The following is a 19,741-nucleotide window of genomic DNA, read 5'->3' as shown; positions in this document are numbered from 1 at the left end:
GTTTAATGTCTTATCTGAAGGATGACGTCTCCTGCAGCGCAGTGCCAGCTAATCTGGGACCGTACTGGTGGAATTGCTTGAGAGTGTCCCCCTGAGCCACCAGCTCCCCTCCCTGTAGCCATGGATTTTCCATGGAGGTCCCCTGTGGAACGCACCTGCTCCGACATGGAGACTAGGGGGACCCCTCTGTGACCCAGTGTGTGTCTGTGTGCTCTCAGCAACAGCAGGAGATCCTGGCAGTGAAGAGGCAGCAGGAGCTGGAGCAGCAGAGGAAGCTGGAGCAGCAGAGACACGAGGAGATGGAGAAACAGAGGCTGGAGCAGCAGCTAATCATGCTGCGGAACAAGGAAAAGGGCAAAGAGAGTAAGCGACCAGCGTGTAGCAGCTTCATTACTTTTGATGCAGCTTTCTGGGGCTTTCACTTGTTCTGTTTGGATAGTAAGAACTCTCTTTTCAGGGATGCCCTGTACTTTTTTGCAAGGAATATTATTATTATTATTATTATTATTATTATTATTATTATTATTATTATTAAATAACTGAATTACACTTGTATGGTTCTCTTTCTTTTTATGTTCTTTGCAATAGTTCTCAGTGTTTGTTTTCTTAGTTCATTAAAGGCATATCTTGTTGAAGCTAAGGCAGGTTTTCTGCGAAAAATAAAATAAACAAGTCATTTAACTGCTTCTTCCTGCAACAAAAGATTTTTTTGTAACACATTTCACAAACATTTGGGCCTATTGAAACTGTGTTTCATGGTTTTTCATTTTCATCATTCCTCAAACTCGTGAGGTTGTGAACTTCCCATCTGCTATTGCATGTTTTGCTCCCCCCCCCCTATCCCCCCATGGTGGTGGTGATGATGATGTTACTTTCTTCCTGTGCGTACAGGTGCCATAGCCAGCACTGAGGTGAAACTAAAACTGCAGGAGTTTCTCCGGAGCAAATCCAAAGAACCCACGTCAGGCGGACTGAACCATTCCTTTCCCCAGAATTGCTGGTGCGTACCACTGTAAACGAGGAGGGTGATGGGGAGTTAGAAATAATACCAGAGGATGGGTTAGGGTTAGGGTTAGGGTTTTCACAGTGTGCGGTTGACCAGTAATGTGCCGTGACTTTGGACACACTTTGGGATCTGAACAACTTTTATTTTTTTTATTTGGTGAACAAAAGCAACCAACACGAGTCCTTTTAAAAGTGACATGAAATTTCTAAACGTTGGTGGAGCAGCATTTTGCTTTGTTAGCTGCGATCTCATTAAGAGTCTGGCTTGACAGCTGATTTCTGGCAGCTGACCGCCTAGTTCCTTTTGACTCCCGCTGCGCTGTTCGTATACATCGGATCTTTATTTACTTTACTTTTTTTTTTTTTTTTTTTTTTTTAATGGTATTCAAACTAACCAGCTTTTTCCGACACTCTCCGCAGGGGACCCCATCATACCTCGCTGGACCAAAGTTCCCCCCCACAGAGCAGCACCCCCGGGACGCCCCCCTCTTACAAACTACACTCCCTGCTGGGATCCTGCGATGGCAAGAATGACTTCCCGCTGCGGAAGACAGGTAAGCACAGATCACTGCAACTCTCCCATACGGGATACAAAAGAAATGAATTGAGGGATTCATCAAGTACCAGTGTTTCCAGCAGAGACCACCAGGTGTACCAGTAACTGCAATCTTAAAGGCTGTCTCAAATCAGAGACCTACCCCATTACAACTAGCTGTCTTTGGTTTGTTTTTTTTGTGTCTGCAAGCTATCACAGAAAATTTGAAGGCATCATCTAATTATTTGACAAGAGTTCACCACAATCAACAACACAGAGTGTGTCTGTTTTGGTTCCCCCATCACAGCATGTAATGTTCTAATTTCTCTGTGACTTCAGCGGTACAAACGATACGTTATGATGCGATACGTTAAGTGCGACTGAGGGAGTATTGTGGTTGAGGAATCATGTCCTCATAAAGATGCAAGCCTGTCACATACCAGCACTGGTCCATGTGCCTGATCTAAACGATTTGAGGATCTTCCGTTCTTCATTTTACTAAGTGCGACAAATTAATACGTCACATTTATCCGCTGTTTTAGATTATTTATTTAATATCATATCTATATTTTTATGGCTATTGCTGTTGAAGCCAAAATGGTGTGCACAGTTCTGCATAGTGGCAGCATTTAGATACCCTTCCATTTTTAGATCACTAGAATAAGCTAACACTGATCTGCCATCCCTTCAGAAAAATCCACGACCCAATCTCGACCTCTTCAGTTTCTGTCCCCGAACTTCAGTTCCCTTTCCCTGATTTAGTGGGATTAACCAGTGCAGTATATCACCGGTTTAATGTTTTATTTCAAAGCTGCTGATGCACAGCAGAAGCTGCACTACCCCCCACATAATGATGACATAGTGTAGGTGTCTGAGCATTCTTTAAATAGCTGTGGTGCTTCGGGGTATATACAAACACACACACACGCACAAGAAATCGGCCCCTTAAAATAACAGCTCCTTACAGTAGCATAACTGCACATATTTAAATTCCCTTGGAAATGCGTGGGAAATGTTTTAAATTAATTTTAAGGCACTTCTGATGCAGTGATGCTCCGATATTCACCCCACCTTAGCACTGTGAAACAGGGTTAGGTATGTTGGTGTGGTGTTCTCTGTTTGCGTCGCATAATTTTGGAAGTCCTCTCTCAGAGTCTGAAGTGCCAGGGTTTCAAACTGGCGTAGGGTACGAGAGAGGCTAGTGAATGAACCTGCTGTGCCACCTAGCCACACTGAAGAAGGAAAAGGTGTGTGTGTGTGTGTGTGTGTGTGTGTGTGTTTCAGTGTGGTATCTAGTTAAAGTGAGTTGTGTCGGTGGTATTTTAGCATTTTCCACAACGCTGTACACCTGAAGAAGGCACTATCTGAAACATTTGTTGACTCGACTTAGGTTCTGATAGTGTTCTGTTATAGCATTTTTATGCATGATTGATGTGTTCATTGAGGAGAGCAAATCCGCACAATGGTAAAAAGCAGTTTTCTCATTACAGCCTCCCATGCATGGCACTGTCAAGGGTTAAGCTGGGAGCATAGTCTCATCCAGCAGCACTCAAATGGAAGGTTCATATATTCGGCAGCGAGCACGTCTGCAGGTGTGAGTCAGTGTGAATCAGTGCATCAGGGACTGGGGAAGGACAGAGAGGTGCAGCAGAGCTGCCTTTTAATTGAAGGGCTGCAGCAGGGAGCCTTTGCCAAACCAGGAGCAATTTGATTTCCACATGAAGATGGGCTTTCAGGAAATGGGCATGATCTCAATGTTTTCTTTTATATTTTGTAGGGGTATTGACACAATCTCGCCCGTACAGTATGGGCTCCTGTTCTCTTGGACAAGTTATGAACAGGCAGCAAAGAAGGAAATAGAACTCCCATTGAATAGCAGTTTGAGCCTTACCAGTTTTTCTTATGCGCCCCAATGACAGTCCTCTGTGATTTGTCTCAAGCTAAAGTGTGACTTAATTGTAATAGTCCCTATAGCCTTCATTTCTGCAAATCCTATGGCATATGTGAAGGACAGCAGTACTGCTGAAGTTATCCCTGAATTATAGTAGTTAGATTATGACCAGAAAGTGTTACCTAGTGCAATGGCCTTCCAGTTTGTTGCATGTTCTCGCAGTTCCTCTGTAGGTCCTGTCACACATGGTATTGGCAGTGAGTGTGAAGTCCTCCACTTTGCACTGTGGCAGAGTGTGAAGGAGGGGAGTGTGCAGAGGCAGGCGGTCTTTTTCTCTGCCAAAGCGTGACGAGAGACGAGATAATGGAGAGACTGACCAGTATTTATTTACGCTGGATGGGACGATTTTAGGATAACTGCTTTTTTCTGTGAAACATTGATTGCCAAGAAAAAGTACACAGAAAGTCTGATCGATTTGTTTGTCATATTTTAGTGTTTTGAAAGCTTCTGACGAATTTGAATGTAGCAAAAATAAAATCGCCACTAGCATTTTTTTTTTTTTTTTTTTTTTTTTTCTGGCTCCAGACATTTTATTTCAAGCTGACCAGGCTGTGCTGGCCTAAAATCTAACCACAGTGATCTACATTCTAGATCCGGGGAAACGCTAAAACCAATGTCTATAGACTTTTGATTTCTGACCTTGCCGTAGGACACAGTGCTTGTTACAATCCATATAGTATGTTAAAAATGCATTTGATGCACGCAGAATATGCAAGCCGCAGATGATGTAAAGGTACTAAACAATAAAATAGATTTTAGGGAAAACATTTCTGATGCTCTGCGTCCTCTACCATTGTAAGCACCTCAGGTTTTAGTCCAAGCAACTTACTTCAATAGAATTTGCATTGCATTTCAGAATGCATATTCCGATGCATCAGAGAGTGGATTTCAGTACAATTCATTGTTGTGTGTGTGTGTGTGTGGTTTAAGTAGCAGCTGTTTTAGTATGTAGTGTAGGTGTATGGAGTTTTACTAGAATGCATTTGAATTAACATGCCGTCAAAAGAACTTAATACGCTGGTCCTTTTTCAATATGCTAATTGTGTTGTGCATGTCACTTACTCTTAATTTTCTATCTCTTTATTTGGTCAGACCAGTTATGCATACTCTCCTTCCCAGATCTCAGACAACACCCTTAATCTGTTTTCTTGGTAGCTTCTGAGCCCAACCTGAAAGTGCGCTCCAGGTTAAAACAGAAGGTTGCGGAGAGGAGAAGCAGCCCCTTGTTACGACGGAAGGATGGCACCGTCATCAGTACCTTCAAGAAGAGAGCCATCGAAATCTCAGGTACGCCCCCAGCTTGTCTTTGAGCTACTGGATATATGCCATGCCAATTTATAAGTAACCAAGGAGTTGCATGTTTTACCAACATGTGGATCAGGCTCATTCTTCTATCTGCAAATTGGGAGTGTGTTGTGTGTTTTTTTTTTTTTTAACCAGCACAGGTGCAATACTCATTAGTTTCTCATAGATCCACCTGCCATATGTAGCACACACCCATGTTGTGCCCCTCACATGAATGATTACTATACAGTTGATTCTGTAATGTATATTAATACATTCTGGAGTGCTTACTTTTCTGCAGATTTGCACCTACCAAAATCCCTTAATCAGATGCAGAAAACTCCTTGACAGTCTTGTAAAATCAATGTAGTCCTGGCTGCCCACAATGAAAAATTGAAATCGACAGTAGTTTAAAAAAAATAAATACAAAAAAAATAAAACAGTTTACAAATGTAATTGTGGGTTGCCCGAACTGTTTACAGTTTTCTCAAGCGGTCAAATTGGTTCAAACAAAAAATGAATTAAACATTATGGAAAACATGTTTGTTAAACAAACAAGGATAAAAAATATATATATATTCAAACTACTGCAGTGTAAAAGAGCCAAGTGCTGGTATGCTGATATGCTGAGTGGACAGTGTGGCCTAGTGGCTAAAAGGGGAGGGACTGGGAGGTAGCGTAGTGGTACTTTCTGGTTGGGGTGATTGGGAGGCAGCGTGGTCTTGTGGCTTGAGTTGAAGACTGGGAGGTTATGTGGTCTACTACAGTAGATAGAGATGAGGGAACGTGGCCTTATTAGTCATGTGTTTATTCCATGAGAAGACTTACTTTGCTTTATAGATGTCAAACATTTTATACTTACTACTTGGGTTATTTGGTGTAGTTTGGGTTATGTAGCACGGGTAAATCAGTATGGGGTACCCCATCCACATATGGGTATAACAAACACAAACTCTATCTTAAAGTCGACTCAAACTCATGGTACAGTAAACATGCAGATCGCAGACACCTTTTTTGTTTTGTGAAATTCCTTTCTCCTGCAACAGACTCCATGAGAGTGGCCCGTATCTGCCAGAGCAACAGTCACTTTGTAAAGAACAAAGGCATTGAAAGAACTGCGGATTGCTGTAATAGAGTTGAGAAGCAGATGAGTGGGGAGCAGCAGTGGTGGAGCATCATAACTGGAGATTTTAAGCGTTATCTGTTAACACAGTAACTAACACCGGACTGTGGAGTAATGTACTTGCATGCGGCCACTAGTACCATTACCTTCAGCTGGGTTGTGTATCCCCAGAGACCAGGATACAGTGGAGGCTGCTGTTCATCCATAGTCGCGTACATGGTTTTAACTGCATCTTGAGAATGGGTGTTAGTTTTAACAACTTCAAAATCTTGGTAAAATAATAATGTCTGTGTGTTCCAGTGTCCTCAATGTGTAACAGTGCTCCTGGCTCCGGACCCAGCTCTCCCAACAGTTCCAACAGCGCCATAGCAGAGAATGGATCTAGTGGCTCCGTACCCAACATCCATGCCGAGGTACACCAAGCCCTGTAAAGCACGCCTTTGAACTCTAGGATAGTTTTGGGTTAATCTTAAACTGTGATTTCTGTGTGTGTGTGTGTGTGTCTATATATATATATATATATATATATATATATATATATATATATATATATATATATATATATATATTATATGTGTATGTGTGCTGAGAACATTGCTTTAAAAGCTGCCAGTAAAATGTAAGGTGCACTCAATTCTCAGATTTTCTTGTTTTGAAAAGTTGAATAGGAGATACAAGCGCATGACGTTGTTTTTGAACCCCTGCACTGGGTGACTGTTGGTTTAAAACTAGTTATAACCTTGACAGTGTGGCTGTCGAAGTTAAGGAATGAAAGCGCTGCTCTGCAAATGCCAGCCGTGCGCTCTCCAGCATTCCCAAGCAGGCTGACTCACTCAGCCCCCTCATCCCTGAACCAAAGAGAGTGTGTCATCCTCTGTAGCGATATGAAGTGTTTATCAGTCTTTTTATTCCCTATTCCCTTGAGGAGGTAGGTGGTGGAGGATGAGTAGAGGCAGAAATTCTAGTCATTTTTTTTGTATTCTTAGTAACACAGGGAGCTGGTAGGTTTTCTATTTGTTCTGAAAGTTAAACAAACTGGAAATACCTTGCGGTTTTAAATTAGCCCTCTTGATAATATGGAATGCTATTGCGACAAACGCACCGAATCACCCCCTGTATTTACAGTATTTACATTGTGACGTCATGCAGCATGTCAGTACTAAGGGGATTAAAAGGGGGTTTGCTGGGTTTCAGGCAGTTACAAGTACTGTAGCATTGCTAGCGTATTGAATGTGTGTAAAGCGGTACAAGCCTTGAAAGGAATATTTTAAAGTATTTTGTTCCTAATAAATTAATTTTAGAAATAAACTCTGTGTGTTACAGCTATGGCCATAGGTTTTGCATCACCTAGAATTTTGGGATTGAGACATAACAAAAAAAAAAAAAAAAAATAATATATATATATATATATATATATATATATATATATATATATATATATATATATATATATATATAAACATAACTTAAATATTTTATTTAATCATGTAATCAAAGAAGCCATAACAGTAGTACAGTGTTTTATGTTAGATTTCAAAATGTCACATTAATTTGTCAGTATATGGGAAAACTACAAAGCAGCATGTAATTAAATATGTTAACATAACATTATTCAGCAGGTTTCATTTGACTTTATGAAGCAAAAATAGTTCATTCTATAGAGTGAAACAAAACTGTTGGCCACAGCTGTACTTGTCAGATGTGTGTTTGAAAGAACCACGGATTAAACCCTCTCCTGTGTAATGCCTTTGCAGTACATATAGATGCACCCTAAATATGCCTACTAACTAGTGTAATGTAATGTATTTCGCTATCCACAGCACATGCGTTCGCACCATCGTACAATGAATGCAGATGGGTGTGCCAGTCAGCTGAGTCTCTACACGTCCCCTTCTCTACCCAACATCTCCCTGGGGCTGCCAACCTCCGTCACTGCTGCCAACTCCCACATCAACGTGAGTGCACACGCTCGAACCAGCATTGGGTCTTGTTGGCATTGCAGGGCTTCACGAAAAAATCCTACAAATCGCAGAACATAGCAACTTCGGTAGTTGATTTATATTATTATTATTTATTTCTTAGCAGACGCCCTTATCCAGGGCGACTTACAATTGTTACAAGACATCACATTATTTTTACATACAATTCCCCATTTATACAGTTGGGTTTTTACTGGAGCAATCTAGGTAAAGTACCTTGCTCAAGGGTACAGCAGCAGTGTCCCCTACCAGGGATTGAACCCACGACCCTCCGGTCAAGAGTCCAGAGCCCTAACCACTACGCCACACTGCTGCCCGGTAGCCGGACATCGCTTGATAGGCTGTGTGGTATATAAGACCTGGAGCAGTCCACTGTAACAAAGGCAGACAAGCTTCAAGAGTCTGAAAGGGCTTGAGTCCTTGGAAACTACTGCATAAATCAAAGAACAGAAGTGTTTCCCATATTAAGAAACCATGGATGGAAAAAAGGACTTGGGGCTAATCAAGCTAGTAGTAAAACTGGGAATGGGTGACACTGCTATGCAAAAGGAGTCTTACTTCCACCCCTGAGAAACTATGATATAGGTGAATGACGAAAAATGTCTACAGAGGATTGAGACATCTGACATCAATATGAATAAATCGCCCTATGCACTGAGCACACATGGTTACCTAATAAAGTGGCCACCCTCTGCAGGTAATTCCACAGAACCATCCAGGAATGATAACAAACAGGATTACATGCAGTGCACTACCGATCCGACCGTGTGCATGGGGAACTGGTACTGCTCTCCAAAGCGCTATAAATAAATAGAAACCCCTGGCTCCACACTCTCTGGTTATTTTACTAAATGAAATGTTGCCTTTTCTGACACCAGCGGGGACCGATGTAGCCGATCAGGGGGCGACAGCAACAATCTGCATGCAAAGAATAGGAAGTTACTTATATGAAGTAATGGTGAGGGGGGAGGGGGGAGGGCATAATTTGTGATTCGAGACTAGCTGGAAAGTTAGTTCCTATACAGGGCTGTCTCTTTCCTAGTGGGTAGGGGAGGGGTTTGGCAAAGGCTGTAATATTAATATCAAGTCACAGTGAAGAATGATGATGTGTGTTAAACAGAACAGGTCTAGGCACATCAGAGCACTGAGTGATTATTGTTAAATAATTCTCGTTGTATAGCCAGATCGATCTCTTCATGCCTGACCTAACAGCATCATACATTATACAGGAACCTTTGTGTAGCTTTTTTTTTTTTAAGTCTTGAGGCAGCAGACAGTCTAGTTTTCCAGTAGACCTCAGTCTAACTCTACCTGTTCTGAAAGACCAGTTTAACTTGCATGTGTGTGTATTTTGTAATTGAGGGAAGAATCATATGGCCATGATTCAGCTTTTGACATTTAGTATACTACAATTATAAGAGCCAATAACGTCTCTCTTATGCCATGGCAACAGGTGGGGTCTAACCATTGCTCGGTGTAGTTATAATATCACTTAGGATATGTATCCAGTCGTTCTTGTAATGTAGCCTAGCTGAAAGATTGTCTAAGCCTGTTTTTGGATGAAGAAATACAATAAGTTGTCTTGTATCTTCATAGTGCTGTTTTCCTTTTTAGGAAGAATTTTTAACAAACCTGTATCTATAAAATTGCATAATATAATTACTGTTCAGAATTACATGTGTTGGTATGCGAGTGTGTCTCTAATCTCTAGTACTGATAACCATAACTTAATTATAAAATTAGACAAACATATCTTTGTGCTATAATTTTGTATATTCAGAGATATAGAATTTAAATTACTCTCTCCCATTACATAAAAAAAACGCCATGAGGATTGCCAAGGTGTGGCCTCCTAAGGCTCCTATTGTATGTGTGGATTGGGGTGAGTAACAGGATGATGATAATAATAAACTTGAATCTTCTGCGTCTGTGTGCCCCCAGGCGCCCCAGAAACTGTCTGCCCAGCAGGAGGCGGAGCGGCAGGCCATCCAGTCCATGCGACAGGGGGGAGCTCTGACCGGGAAGTTTGTCAGCACCACCTCGCTGCCCGCCTGCCTGTCCACAGCGGGGCCTCACGACGCTGACGCAGCCACAGGCACCGCCAACAGCCACAGCCACTCATCACTGCTGCAGCACGTACTGCGCCTGGAACAAGCCCGCCAGCAAAGCGCGCTACTCGCAGGTACACCGCCCTGCATTGCACTTCCTGTATGCATCCCTTCCTTACAGCTCATTGCCAGTGTGCAGCGGTTTGATGCTGTGCTCGTTCACTGTGCTTAGGCAAATTCGGTTTTACACACCTGGTATGGGAGCCTTCTGTTTCCCTTTTAAATGAAGCAGAGGTAGAACCTAGCAGTAGCAAATCTACAGCTGTGGCCAAAAGTTTTACATACCCCTGTAGAACGAACTAACTTTGTTTCATAAAGTCGAATGAAACCTGCTGAATAACGTTACGTTAACATACTGATTTATGCACCGCTTTGTAGTTTTCCCCATATACAATAAAATTGAAAAATGTGTCATTTCGGAATCTCACATGAAAGACTGTACTCCTAGAAATTGTGCTTTTGAGTCCTCTGTGTGTGTGTGTGTGTGTGTGTGTGTGTGTGTGTGTGTGTGTGTGTGTGTGTGTGTGTGTGTGTGTGGTAATGTCCTTTTGGTGCCTTCGCTCCCTCCAGTTCCCATCTACGGCCCGTCCCCTCTGGTGACGGGTGAGAGGATGTCGACAAGCATGCGCACGGTGAACAAGCTGCCTCGCCACCGGCCCCTGAGCCGCACCCAGTCCGCACCCCTGCCCCAGAGCCCCCAGGCCCTGCAGCAGCTCGTCATGCAGCAGCAGCACCAGCAGTTCCTGGAGAAGCAGAAGCAATACCAGCAGCAGATCCAGCTCAGCAAGGTAGGAAGCGCCATAGACACTGAGAGTACCAATAGCAGATTCAACAAGGTAGCTGTCATGATACACGGGGAAAACCTGAAGCATATCATTCTCCAAGTAGGGGTGCTATTGACACAAGGAATAGCAGATTCAACTCGACCAGGTAGGGGGTGCTATAGACACAGGAGAATACCAGTTGCCCGACCCCAGTTCAGTAAGATGCGGCCGCTATACAACAGTAGCACAACCAACTTCAGTATGTAGGGAGCACCAAAGACAGAGAGGCATGTAGGTTATTTTCCCTGCTAGGTGTGTGTGATGTGAGGTGACCAGTGTGATGCTTTCTCCCCACTAGATGCTGTCGAAGGTGTCCGAGCTTCCCTGCCAGCCACCCACTTACCCGGAGGAGACGGAGGAGGAGCTCACAGAGACAGCAGAGATGCAGGAGGAGCGGGGGGGACAGGCAGAGCCTGGGGAGGGGCTGCAAGGCGAAGGGGAGGGCCAGGGGGACAGAACCCCCTCAGACTGCCCGATCACACTGAGAGATGAGAACACTGAGAGCGAGGTGGAGGAAGAAGAGGAGGAGGAGGAGGAAGAGGAGGATGGTGTAGAACCAATTGAACTGAAGGAGTGCGACGGGCAGAGCCCCCCTTACAATCAGGTAGTCGTTTTTATTACATGTATCCCCCTACTTCCAACTGTAACCGAATCATACAGGCATTCACTTAGCAGAGAAGTGTTTTAGTTAACAGTGTTAAGGATGTAATTGACATTTATTTCACAGTGTGAAAGAGTTAATAAAAATATAATTTCACCCCCCAATCGTGGTGGGTATCAGTCGCAGTGAAAGCATGAATCGGCTTTTGTCTGACTCATCCTCTTGTTAGTGACTCATGCTTGCTCGCTCTCTCTCTCTCTCTCTCTCTCGCTCCCTGCCCACCTCTCTCCCAGCTCCTGCACTCCGAATTAATTTCCCTGTCCGCCTGGGAGCAAACTGCTTTTAGGCTGTGTGTTGTTTTTTTTTTAATACAAAAACCATTTCTATCGGAAATGTCATTTTAGTTAAGAAGGATGTAGACTATGTTCTTCTTTCAGTGATACATAATGAATACAAATTAGAATCAAGACGTCTGAATATATAGAATGAGAACGATGGAGAAAATAGTGGCATGTACAGCTATGGCTCAAAGTTTTGCATCATCTAAAATGTTAGGATTGAGACATAATTAAAAAACTATAGGAACATAATTTAGATCTATTTAATTCAGCATCATATAATCAAAGAAAATGCAAAAGGATATCGCAAAAGTCTACCAGAAGTCCATAGTAGTAGCACATTATTTCATGTGAGATACATTTTTCAATTTTTGTGCAGTGAAGTATATGGAAAACTACAAAGCAGTATATAATTCCATACATTAAAGTAACATTATTCAGCAGGTTTCATTCGACTTTATGAAGCAGAATTTGTTAATTCTATAGTGTGTTACAAAAGTTTTGGCCATGGCTGTAGCATGCATGTAGTTGTACAAATACAGCACTACAAGTCATGTGGCTGCTGTGAATAACTAAACCTAACATATGAGGCACCTGATAGTCTACATTGAGTACAGGAGAGTCCGACATTGCAGGTCCCAGAACTAGAAGACCTACTGTCCCTGTGTTTTGATTTTTTTAAATAAATATTAAATGAAGAGGGGGGATAGTAACGAAAGGTCTTCAGTTTACTTCCATCACCCCTGCTGTTGAAATCAATGTAGAACAGCAATATAATTTCTCTAATGTTTAGCTTTTTTTTTTTTTTATCTCCTGCAGTTTTTGGACCAGCATCAGCTCCATGTATACCAGGCCTCATTGTCCATCACAGGCGTGCCTCACCGGCCGCTGAGTCGTGCCCAGTCTTCACCAGCCAGTGCCAGCCTGAAGGGCAGCATCGCGGGGGAGAAACCAGTCAAGCACCTTTTCATTACAGGTAATGAGGCAGTGGAAATGTTAATGTAAAACCTTGGCGAAAGCTGTGCAGTATTGAAAGGGTTTAGCAAGCCGCTGTTTCCCTGTCCCCCTGTCCTGTAGGAGTTGTCTATGACACTTTCATGCTGAAACACCAGTGCACCTGCGGGAGCACCAACAACCACCCCGAGCATGCTGGGAGGATTCAGAGCATCTGGTCCAGGCTGCAGGAGACGGGTCTGCTCAGCAGGTGTGAGGTAAGGGCAGCTCTGGCAAAGAAAAGTTTTCAATTTTGGAGCGAACCTGAAATAGCAGAGCAATTTCAATTGGGCAGATAAGTGAGAGAGCAATCTCTGAGCAGACCAGGGGCCCCTAATGCAGAATGCAAACCTGTGGAAGTGTTTATGTATGTCTGCCTTCAATCCCAGAGCGGGGAAGAGCACTTTTTCCTTATCGGTACTACAATTAACAATGCAGTTTACCTTAATTGCTGGCTGGTTTTCAAGTTGTGGTGGCCAGCGAATCGATTTTGTATATAGTTTCCCCTGCAGCTCAGCAGTCTGTCTCTTATGAAGATGGCAGAGAAGAATCTGGACCGAAATCACTTGACCAGAACGTTTTTCTAATATAGAAGCATACACACACTTACTTACATGTAAAAGTAGTATAGCTGTACATTATCATATTAGTCTGAGGTTGTACAAATACAGTACTAGTTAGTACTAGTAGTGATTTGAAAACATTGAAAAAGCCTTTTCGTCAAAACGCTTGTCATTGAATCGTGGCCTCGATTTTGAGATTAACCTACAGCAGCACATTTGGGCGTTACACAGAGGCCAAATGACAAAATTGCATTTCTTATTAATAGAGAATGTTGCTGTTTTTCTCTTTTTAAGATGAAATGTCTACCAAGCTCTAACTGACACTGTGTGAAACAGAGGAACTGTGTAGCTCTGCTCATCTGGATTACGGCCCTTTGCGAATGAAATCTGTTTCCCTTTGTTTCAGCGCATCCGAGGGAGGAAAGCAACTATAGATGAAATCCAGACGGTGCATTCAGAGCACCACGCTCTCTTCTACGGCACCAGCCCCCTGAACAGACAGAAACTCGACACCAAGAAACTTTTAGGTACCGTGGTTTGAAATGCAAAGTATTTCAAGTGTACGGTTTGGAGTCTCACATCATTGCTAGTTTCATATTGTATTCTATTAGTATTATTTGCACTTACTGTAAATGACACTGTATTTAAATATCAATCTTGCACTGTAACCCTGTACTCACCTGTAACACCTGTAAGTGGCCTTGGATAAAGGCATCTGCCAAATAAATAAATAAATAAATAATGGGTCATTTAAACACTAATAAAATGCCTTGGTATGTTTGTGTAAATCGAAGAAGAAACAAAAGACTAGACGATGGTTTTCAAGCTAATGCCTTTGTTGATATGAAGCACACAAACTTGCATTATTATTATTATTATTATTATTTATTTCTTAGCAGACGCCCTTATCCAGGGCGACTTACAATCGTAAACAAAAATACATTTCAAGAATCACAGTACAAGTAATAATACAATTAAGAGCAAGATAAAAAATACAATGACTTTGGTTCTAGCAAGTACAAGTGTGACAAAATATGATTCAGTAACGGAGCAGATAACCGTGTCAGTTATAGTTACATCAGGATGTAATTAAATACAAAATACTACAGATTAAATAACACTTGTGACAGATTACAGTACTGTAAAGTACAGGTTTAAATAGTAAAATAGGGGGCAGCCATCCATTTGATTTAGCGCCGCCTTTTCCATTTCGATCTTGGTAAAGTGCGTTACATTTAGTAACACTGTTTCCAGTGCAGAGTGCAGAATTGTGTTTTTTCTTTTTGGTTTATTGCACAGGGGAAAGGCTGACTAACTGTGCTGTTGTATTGCTGTCCCTTTCACAACAGAGTGGGTGGAAGAGATCAGAAAGTCAGCCTGTCAAGAGACAACAGAGCAACAAAATGCACTGAATTATTCTAGTTGATGATTTTTTTCTTTTTTCCTCTTTTCTAATTTTGGTCTTTTCAGGTCCAATTAGTCAGAAGATGTACGCAGTTCTGCCCTGTGGAGGCATTGGGGTGAGTGAGTCATAGATCCATGTGAAAGAAACCATTCGACCCTTGTCTGTTCGTTCATTTCATTCATTCATTCATTCACTCACTGGGGGATATTTATATACATCTCGGCTTTGCATAAACACATGCCGCTCTCAAACTGGGGGATGGTGGGGAGGGTTAGCTGTAACCAGGGAAAAGAGTATGCTGGTAATATCTCATTATAATACAACGCCTAAGAGTTAGGAATCTGTGATAGCCATAAACATGAGAGGAACAGGTGGGGTGTAGAGGCAGGTGGAGGAGGAGGGTCATGCTATCTCTGGGTGGGGTTACGATATATATTGTTGAGATGCCAAATTTCCATGTTGGTTTTCCGGGAAGGTAAAGCTAATGAAATGCGAGAGGGGGTTGACCTGTCTTGGTTTGGCTGACAGGTGGACAGTGACACGGTGTGGAATGAGATGCACTCCTCCAGTGCAGTGCGGATGGCAGTGGGCTGTGTCATCGAGCTTGCCTTCAAAGTGGCGTCTGGGGAACTCAAGGTGAGCAAGTAGTGCCCTCTAGTGGTGGTGGTGGTGATTCAAGATACACTGCCTGGCCAGTGGAGGAAACCCCTGAATGAGTTTAAGCAATCCGTCAGGACCCAGTGTCCAACCTGTGAAGTTGTTCTCCATTGGTATGTGATTTGAACTGTGTATGAGCATTCCTGATCTTCGGGTTTTGAGGGCTGACCTACATGAGCGCAATTCTGATCTCTTCTGGACTGTTGGGCTAGTAAAGGCAGTATCTTCAGAAGCACTTGTTCAAAATCTGATTCAGCTGTGCACGGGGGGGCATTGGTTCTATCGTGAATTGTAACTATTCCTTCTCCTTGCCCCCCCGCTCAGAATGGGTTTGCTGTTGTTCGGCCCCCAGGACACCATGCAGAGGAGTCGACTGCAATGTAAGTACCCTTCAGACAGACCCTTTAAAGGGGGTGGGGATGCATCCAGCCTGTTTATTGTGTTGGAGGGTGTACAGGACAAAAACATGCATCGCTAAAGTATTCAAAGAGAAACATGTGGTATCCAGTGAACATAATTGAAGTCTTTTTATTTAGCTTCATGTAATCAAAGAAACTACGAAATGATATCTTAAGTGTCTATCTACCGGACACTATAAATAGTAGTAGAGATTTCATGTTCGGTTTTGAAATGTCAGAATTTGTCAGTATTTCGTTACGTATATCTGGGAAAACTACAAAGCAGCGGTGTGTAATTAAACATGTTAACGTAACATTAGTCAGCAGGTTTCATTCGACTTTATAAAGCAAAATTAGTTAATTCTATAGGGGTGGTGATGCAAAACCTTTGGTCTTAGCTGTATATTCAGTAATGCTTCGGAAGGCAAGAATCTACTTGCATTTTCTGTACCTCTGTAACAGATTTAGCAGATTTGTTAAATATATATTTTCTTTCACTTTCTGTTTACAGGGGATTCTGTTTCTTCAACTCTGTGGCCATCGCTGCCAAGCTACTCCAGCAGAAACTGAGTGTGGGGAAGATTCTGATTGTAGACTGGGTATGGGGTCCACTTTGTAACTGCTGACAGGCCATCCTTGTTAAAGTCTGAAGTAGATTGTAATGCACAGGGCAGAAAGACCGGCCCATGTAATTGCTAGCTTGTTCCTGATGGCGCGGTGATCTGGACACATTTGCTATGTACCTTACTGTGGATAGATTTTAGTTTTGAGTGAAAATATATCCACCTTTAGGGAGCCTAGCTGATGCTACTTGACTCTGAAAATGTTTTGGTATTAACTTTCCTAATGGGCAAATCCTTTTGGCGAGATGCTTGTGCCTTAAATTACCAGAAGTTTAAACTCTTCTGTGCAAAATGTGCATGCAGAGTAAAAGCAGATAGCAGCTTCTCAGCTGTGTGTGTGTTCTCTCTGCAGGATATCCACCATGGCAATGGGAGTCAGCAGGCGTTCTATAATGATCCCAACGTGCTGTACATCTCTCTGCACCGATACGACGATGGAAACTTCTTCCCAGGCAGCGGCGCTCCCGAGGAGGTGGGGTCATGGCAAAAGATTATTTTTATTTTTTTAATTTTTTTTTAATCTCTGTGCTGTAACATTTAATTTAAACAAACAGAATAATGGTTGTCGTACCGCTCCGTTGGAAACAGGTTTCCATGGGGACCCGCCCCATTGATTTGCACAACAAGTTTAGATTAGCAAAATTGTATATATTTTTTATTCAATTTTTTTTTTTTTATTATATGTGATTTTGAAAGATCTGTTCTAAAAAAAATAAATAAATAATAATAAAAAAAAAATAATCTGTGTCTATTAATGGAAAACTGACAATTAACTGATGCATTCAATATCATAACATGTTAACAAATTAAAAAAAAAAGATAACTAGAAATATTAGACAGCAATACTAAAGGCTTCTAACTACTGTACAGCGGTGAGATGCTCTCTTTATGCTGTATTTACACCTATTGTTGGTTTTTGCTTTAAATGAATACAGCGTCTGGACTTTGTGTTTGCAGGTAGGGTCTGGCCCAGGAGTTGGATATAACGTCAATATAGCGTGGACTGGAGGGGTGGAGCCACCAATGGGAGACGTGGAGTACCTCACTGCTTTCAGGTACCCAGAGATTCAGAACCGTTCTGCAGAGAGAGTGGTGTTATAGCGCAACGCAGTACAAATGTGTTTGTATACAGCGCCCTTCACACCCCAGAGTGCTGTACAAAAAGTTAAAAGCAAAACGGCTCAACTATACAATACACTCCAGTTATAACCGATTTATATAAAGGCACATTAAAAAAAAGTAGGCTTTCAATTTAGACTTTAAAGAATCCAATGTTTCAACCTGCCTAATGGTAACTGGAAGAGAGTTCCACAGCCGAGGCGCACAACAGCAACAAAGCTCCAGCCAATTCTAGCAATAATTCTAGAATTCAGTGACCTTTCACCTCGGCTTTAAAAACCTGTTCCGGAATCCAAGCTGAACGCAGGCAGATGCATGCTAGTAAGAGCTAGAAGCCAGTGGAATAACCGGCCTGTCTGTGTGTTCATGCAGGACGGTGGTGATGCCCATTGCAAACGAGTTCTCTCCAGATGTAGTTTTGGTTTCAGCCGGGTTCGACGCAGTGGAAGGACACCAGTCTCCGCTGGGCGGATACTCAGTGACAGCAAAGTGTAAGTAACCCCCCGTGACAATATACCAACCTTGCCACTAACTCTGTACCTTTCCCTGTCTATGATTCATGGCAAACTGTGAACTGTATGCTAAAGGTGTGGGCGTGGTGTTTTTATTTTTTTTCTCTAAAAGAACACTGCCCTCTGGTGGTTCATAGTGGAAGGATTTATTCTGTAAAACTTTCCATTAGTACCGGTAATTATAGTGTTGTGTATGCCACAGAGGAATTTAAATACGATAAAGATACTAACTTAAAATGAATCCCTATTCGTTCTGTATGCAGCACCTTTTAAAGAAAATGTTTTTTTTTTCTTTTGGAAAGGAGAAAGGAAAATTTAAGTTAGTAGCAAATGTAGTAGTAGTTTTTTTTTTTTTTTTTTTTTTCTTTTCTGCAGGTTTCGGTCACCTGACCAAGCAGCTGATAAAGCTGGCGGGGGGGCGAGTTGTCATGGCGTTGGAGGGGGGTCACGACCTTACAGCTATCTGCGATGCTTCCGAATCCTGCGTCTCCGCTCTCCTGGGCAACGAGGTCATCTCATTTGTTTTATTCACCGTGACTGCCTGTCTAGATTGCACAGCTAGTTACATAGCTTACTGTTGGGACATTCATCGATTTACTGTTATATTAACAGTCATCTTTTAGCATTGCTTTATCAATAATCAAATTGTCTGATAAATAAGTGTACCGAAAGCTTGAGGAGCCTTATAGGACTAAAAATAAATCCTGTTAAAGGACTGCCAGAAAACTTTAACATACTTGGAAAAACTTGTGATGCATCGTTCACACTAATGTGCTGGAGCAAAGATATCCAATAAAAGTGATTGTCTACAGTACCGTGGAGGATGCTGAGTGGAAGGTGGGGTTCTACAGTGTACATCAAACCTGCTTCCCTGTATCTCTTTCAGCTTGACGCTCTTCCACAGTCGCTCCTTCAGCAGAAGCCTTGCCCAAAGGCGGCCGCGTCACTGGAGAAAGTCATTGAGATTCAGAGTAAGTCTGCAACGGGTCTCAGCCCTCCAGACTGATCAATACAAGCCAAGTCCAAACTCCATGACCTGCAACTGAACTAAGATGTAGACCAAAAATACCTTGAGACTCGAGAGAATTTAAATTCTAAACGTCTTCCACTATTTAGATCATATAGACCTCTTCAGAATCCATGTGTAGTACCCACCCAGGCTTTAAATGTATTTATCAAGCCACAACACTGGGGAAAACTGTTGTTCATCAAAACAATGTGATTGGATTTTTCATGTGAACTGTGCACAGGGTCTTGCTCAGATTTTGACAGGACAGCTCTGTGTCTATGAATAGCCCGATGGCTGTGCAGTAATGTGTCTGCGGTGTTGCAGGTAAACACTGGAGCTCCGTGCAGCGCTATGCCTCCACGGTGTGCCAGTCTCTCTTGGAGGCTCAGAAGAGAGAGAGGGAGGAGGCTGAAGCTGTCACTGCCATGGCGTCGTTGTCTGTTGACACAGAGCTGGGAAACACAGAGGCAGAAAGCAGGTAGAGTACAGGCTGCACCAGAAGAGCAGGACACAGTGTGTGCAGTGAATTATCTCTCTCTGTATCTCTCTCTCTCTCTCTCTCTCTCTCTCTCCTCCCCCCTTCAATTGTGGAAGTATGTCAGCCTAATGAATTTCCTGGAGATCGTTTTTCTGTAAAAGACAAATGGGTTTTAGAACCATTTTACGTAAATGCAATGTAATTGGAATATCAAATGAGTTCAGAGTAGTTTTGCT

At 42.4% G+C, this 19,741-nt stretch overlaps 1 protein-coding gene across 10 annotated transcripts in view; it reads left to right on the top strand.

Annotated features, from left to right (window-relative positions):
- The window catches only part of LOC117434694 (histone deacetylase 5-like), a 51,558-nt gene that overhangs the window by 22,918 nt on the left and 8,899 nt on the right, over positions 1-19,741 (top strand). For 9 of the 10 annotated variants that reach the window (XR_009309245.1, XM_059003379.1, XM_059003381.1 and 6 more), the window contains 22 exons: positions 219-363; positions 892-1,000; positions 1,426-1,559; positions 4,647-4,778; positions 6,199-6,311; positions 7,719-7,853; positions 9,819-10,059; positions 10,556-10,773; positions 11,108-11,416; positions 12,568-12,724; positions 12,826-12,959; positions 13,711-13,831; positions 14,775-14,824; positions 15,238-15,345; positions 15,691-15,746; positions 16,276-16,363; positions 16,740-16,859; positions 17,345-17,442; positions 17,879-17,997; positions 18,394-18,527; positions 18,905-18,989; positions 19,352-19,505. Coding sequence is in view for 9 of the 10 variants with exons in the window: in XM_059003379.1 (XP_058859362.1) it covers positions 219-363; positions 892-1,000; positions 1,426-1,559; positions 4,647-4,778; positions 6,199-6,311; positions 7,719-7,853; positions 9,819-10,059; positions 10,556-10,773; positions 11,108-11,416; positions 12,568-12,724; positions 12,826-12,959; positions 13,711-13,831; positions 14,775-14,824; positions 15,238-15,345; positions 15,691-15,746; positions 16,276-16,363; positions 16,740-16,859; positions 17,345-17,442; positions 17,879-17,997; positions 18,394-18,527; positions 18,905-18,989; positions 19,352-19,505 (2,960 nt within the window). In the remaining variant the exon portion in view is untranslated. The remainder of the gene's footprint in view (positions 1-218; positions 364-891; positions 1,001-1,425; positions 1,560-4,646; positions 4,779-6,198; positions 6,312-7,718; positions 7,854-9,818; positions 10,060-10,555; positions 10,774-11,107; positions 11,417-12,567; positions 12,725-12,825; positions 12,960-13,710; positions 13,832-14,774; positions 14,825-15,237; positions 15,346-15,690; positions 15,747-16,275; positions 16,364-16,739; positions 16,860-17,344; positions 17,443-17,878; positions 17,998-18,393; positions 18,528-18,904; positions 18,990-19,351; positions 19,506-19,741) is intronic. The other variant, XM_034057303.3, reaches the window with a different exon arrangement.

This window comes from Acipenser ruthenus, chromosome 28 (assembly GCF_902713425.1).
Source record: "Acipenser ruthenus chromosome 28, fAciRut3.2 maternal haplotype, whole genome shotgun sequence".
NCBI classification, from domain to species: Eukaryota; Metazoa; Chordata; class Actinopteri; order Acipenseriformes; family Acipenseridae; genus Acipenser; species Acipenser ruthenus.
This window is presented reverse-complemented; position numbering and strand designations above follow the sequence as displayed.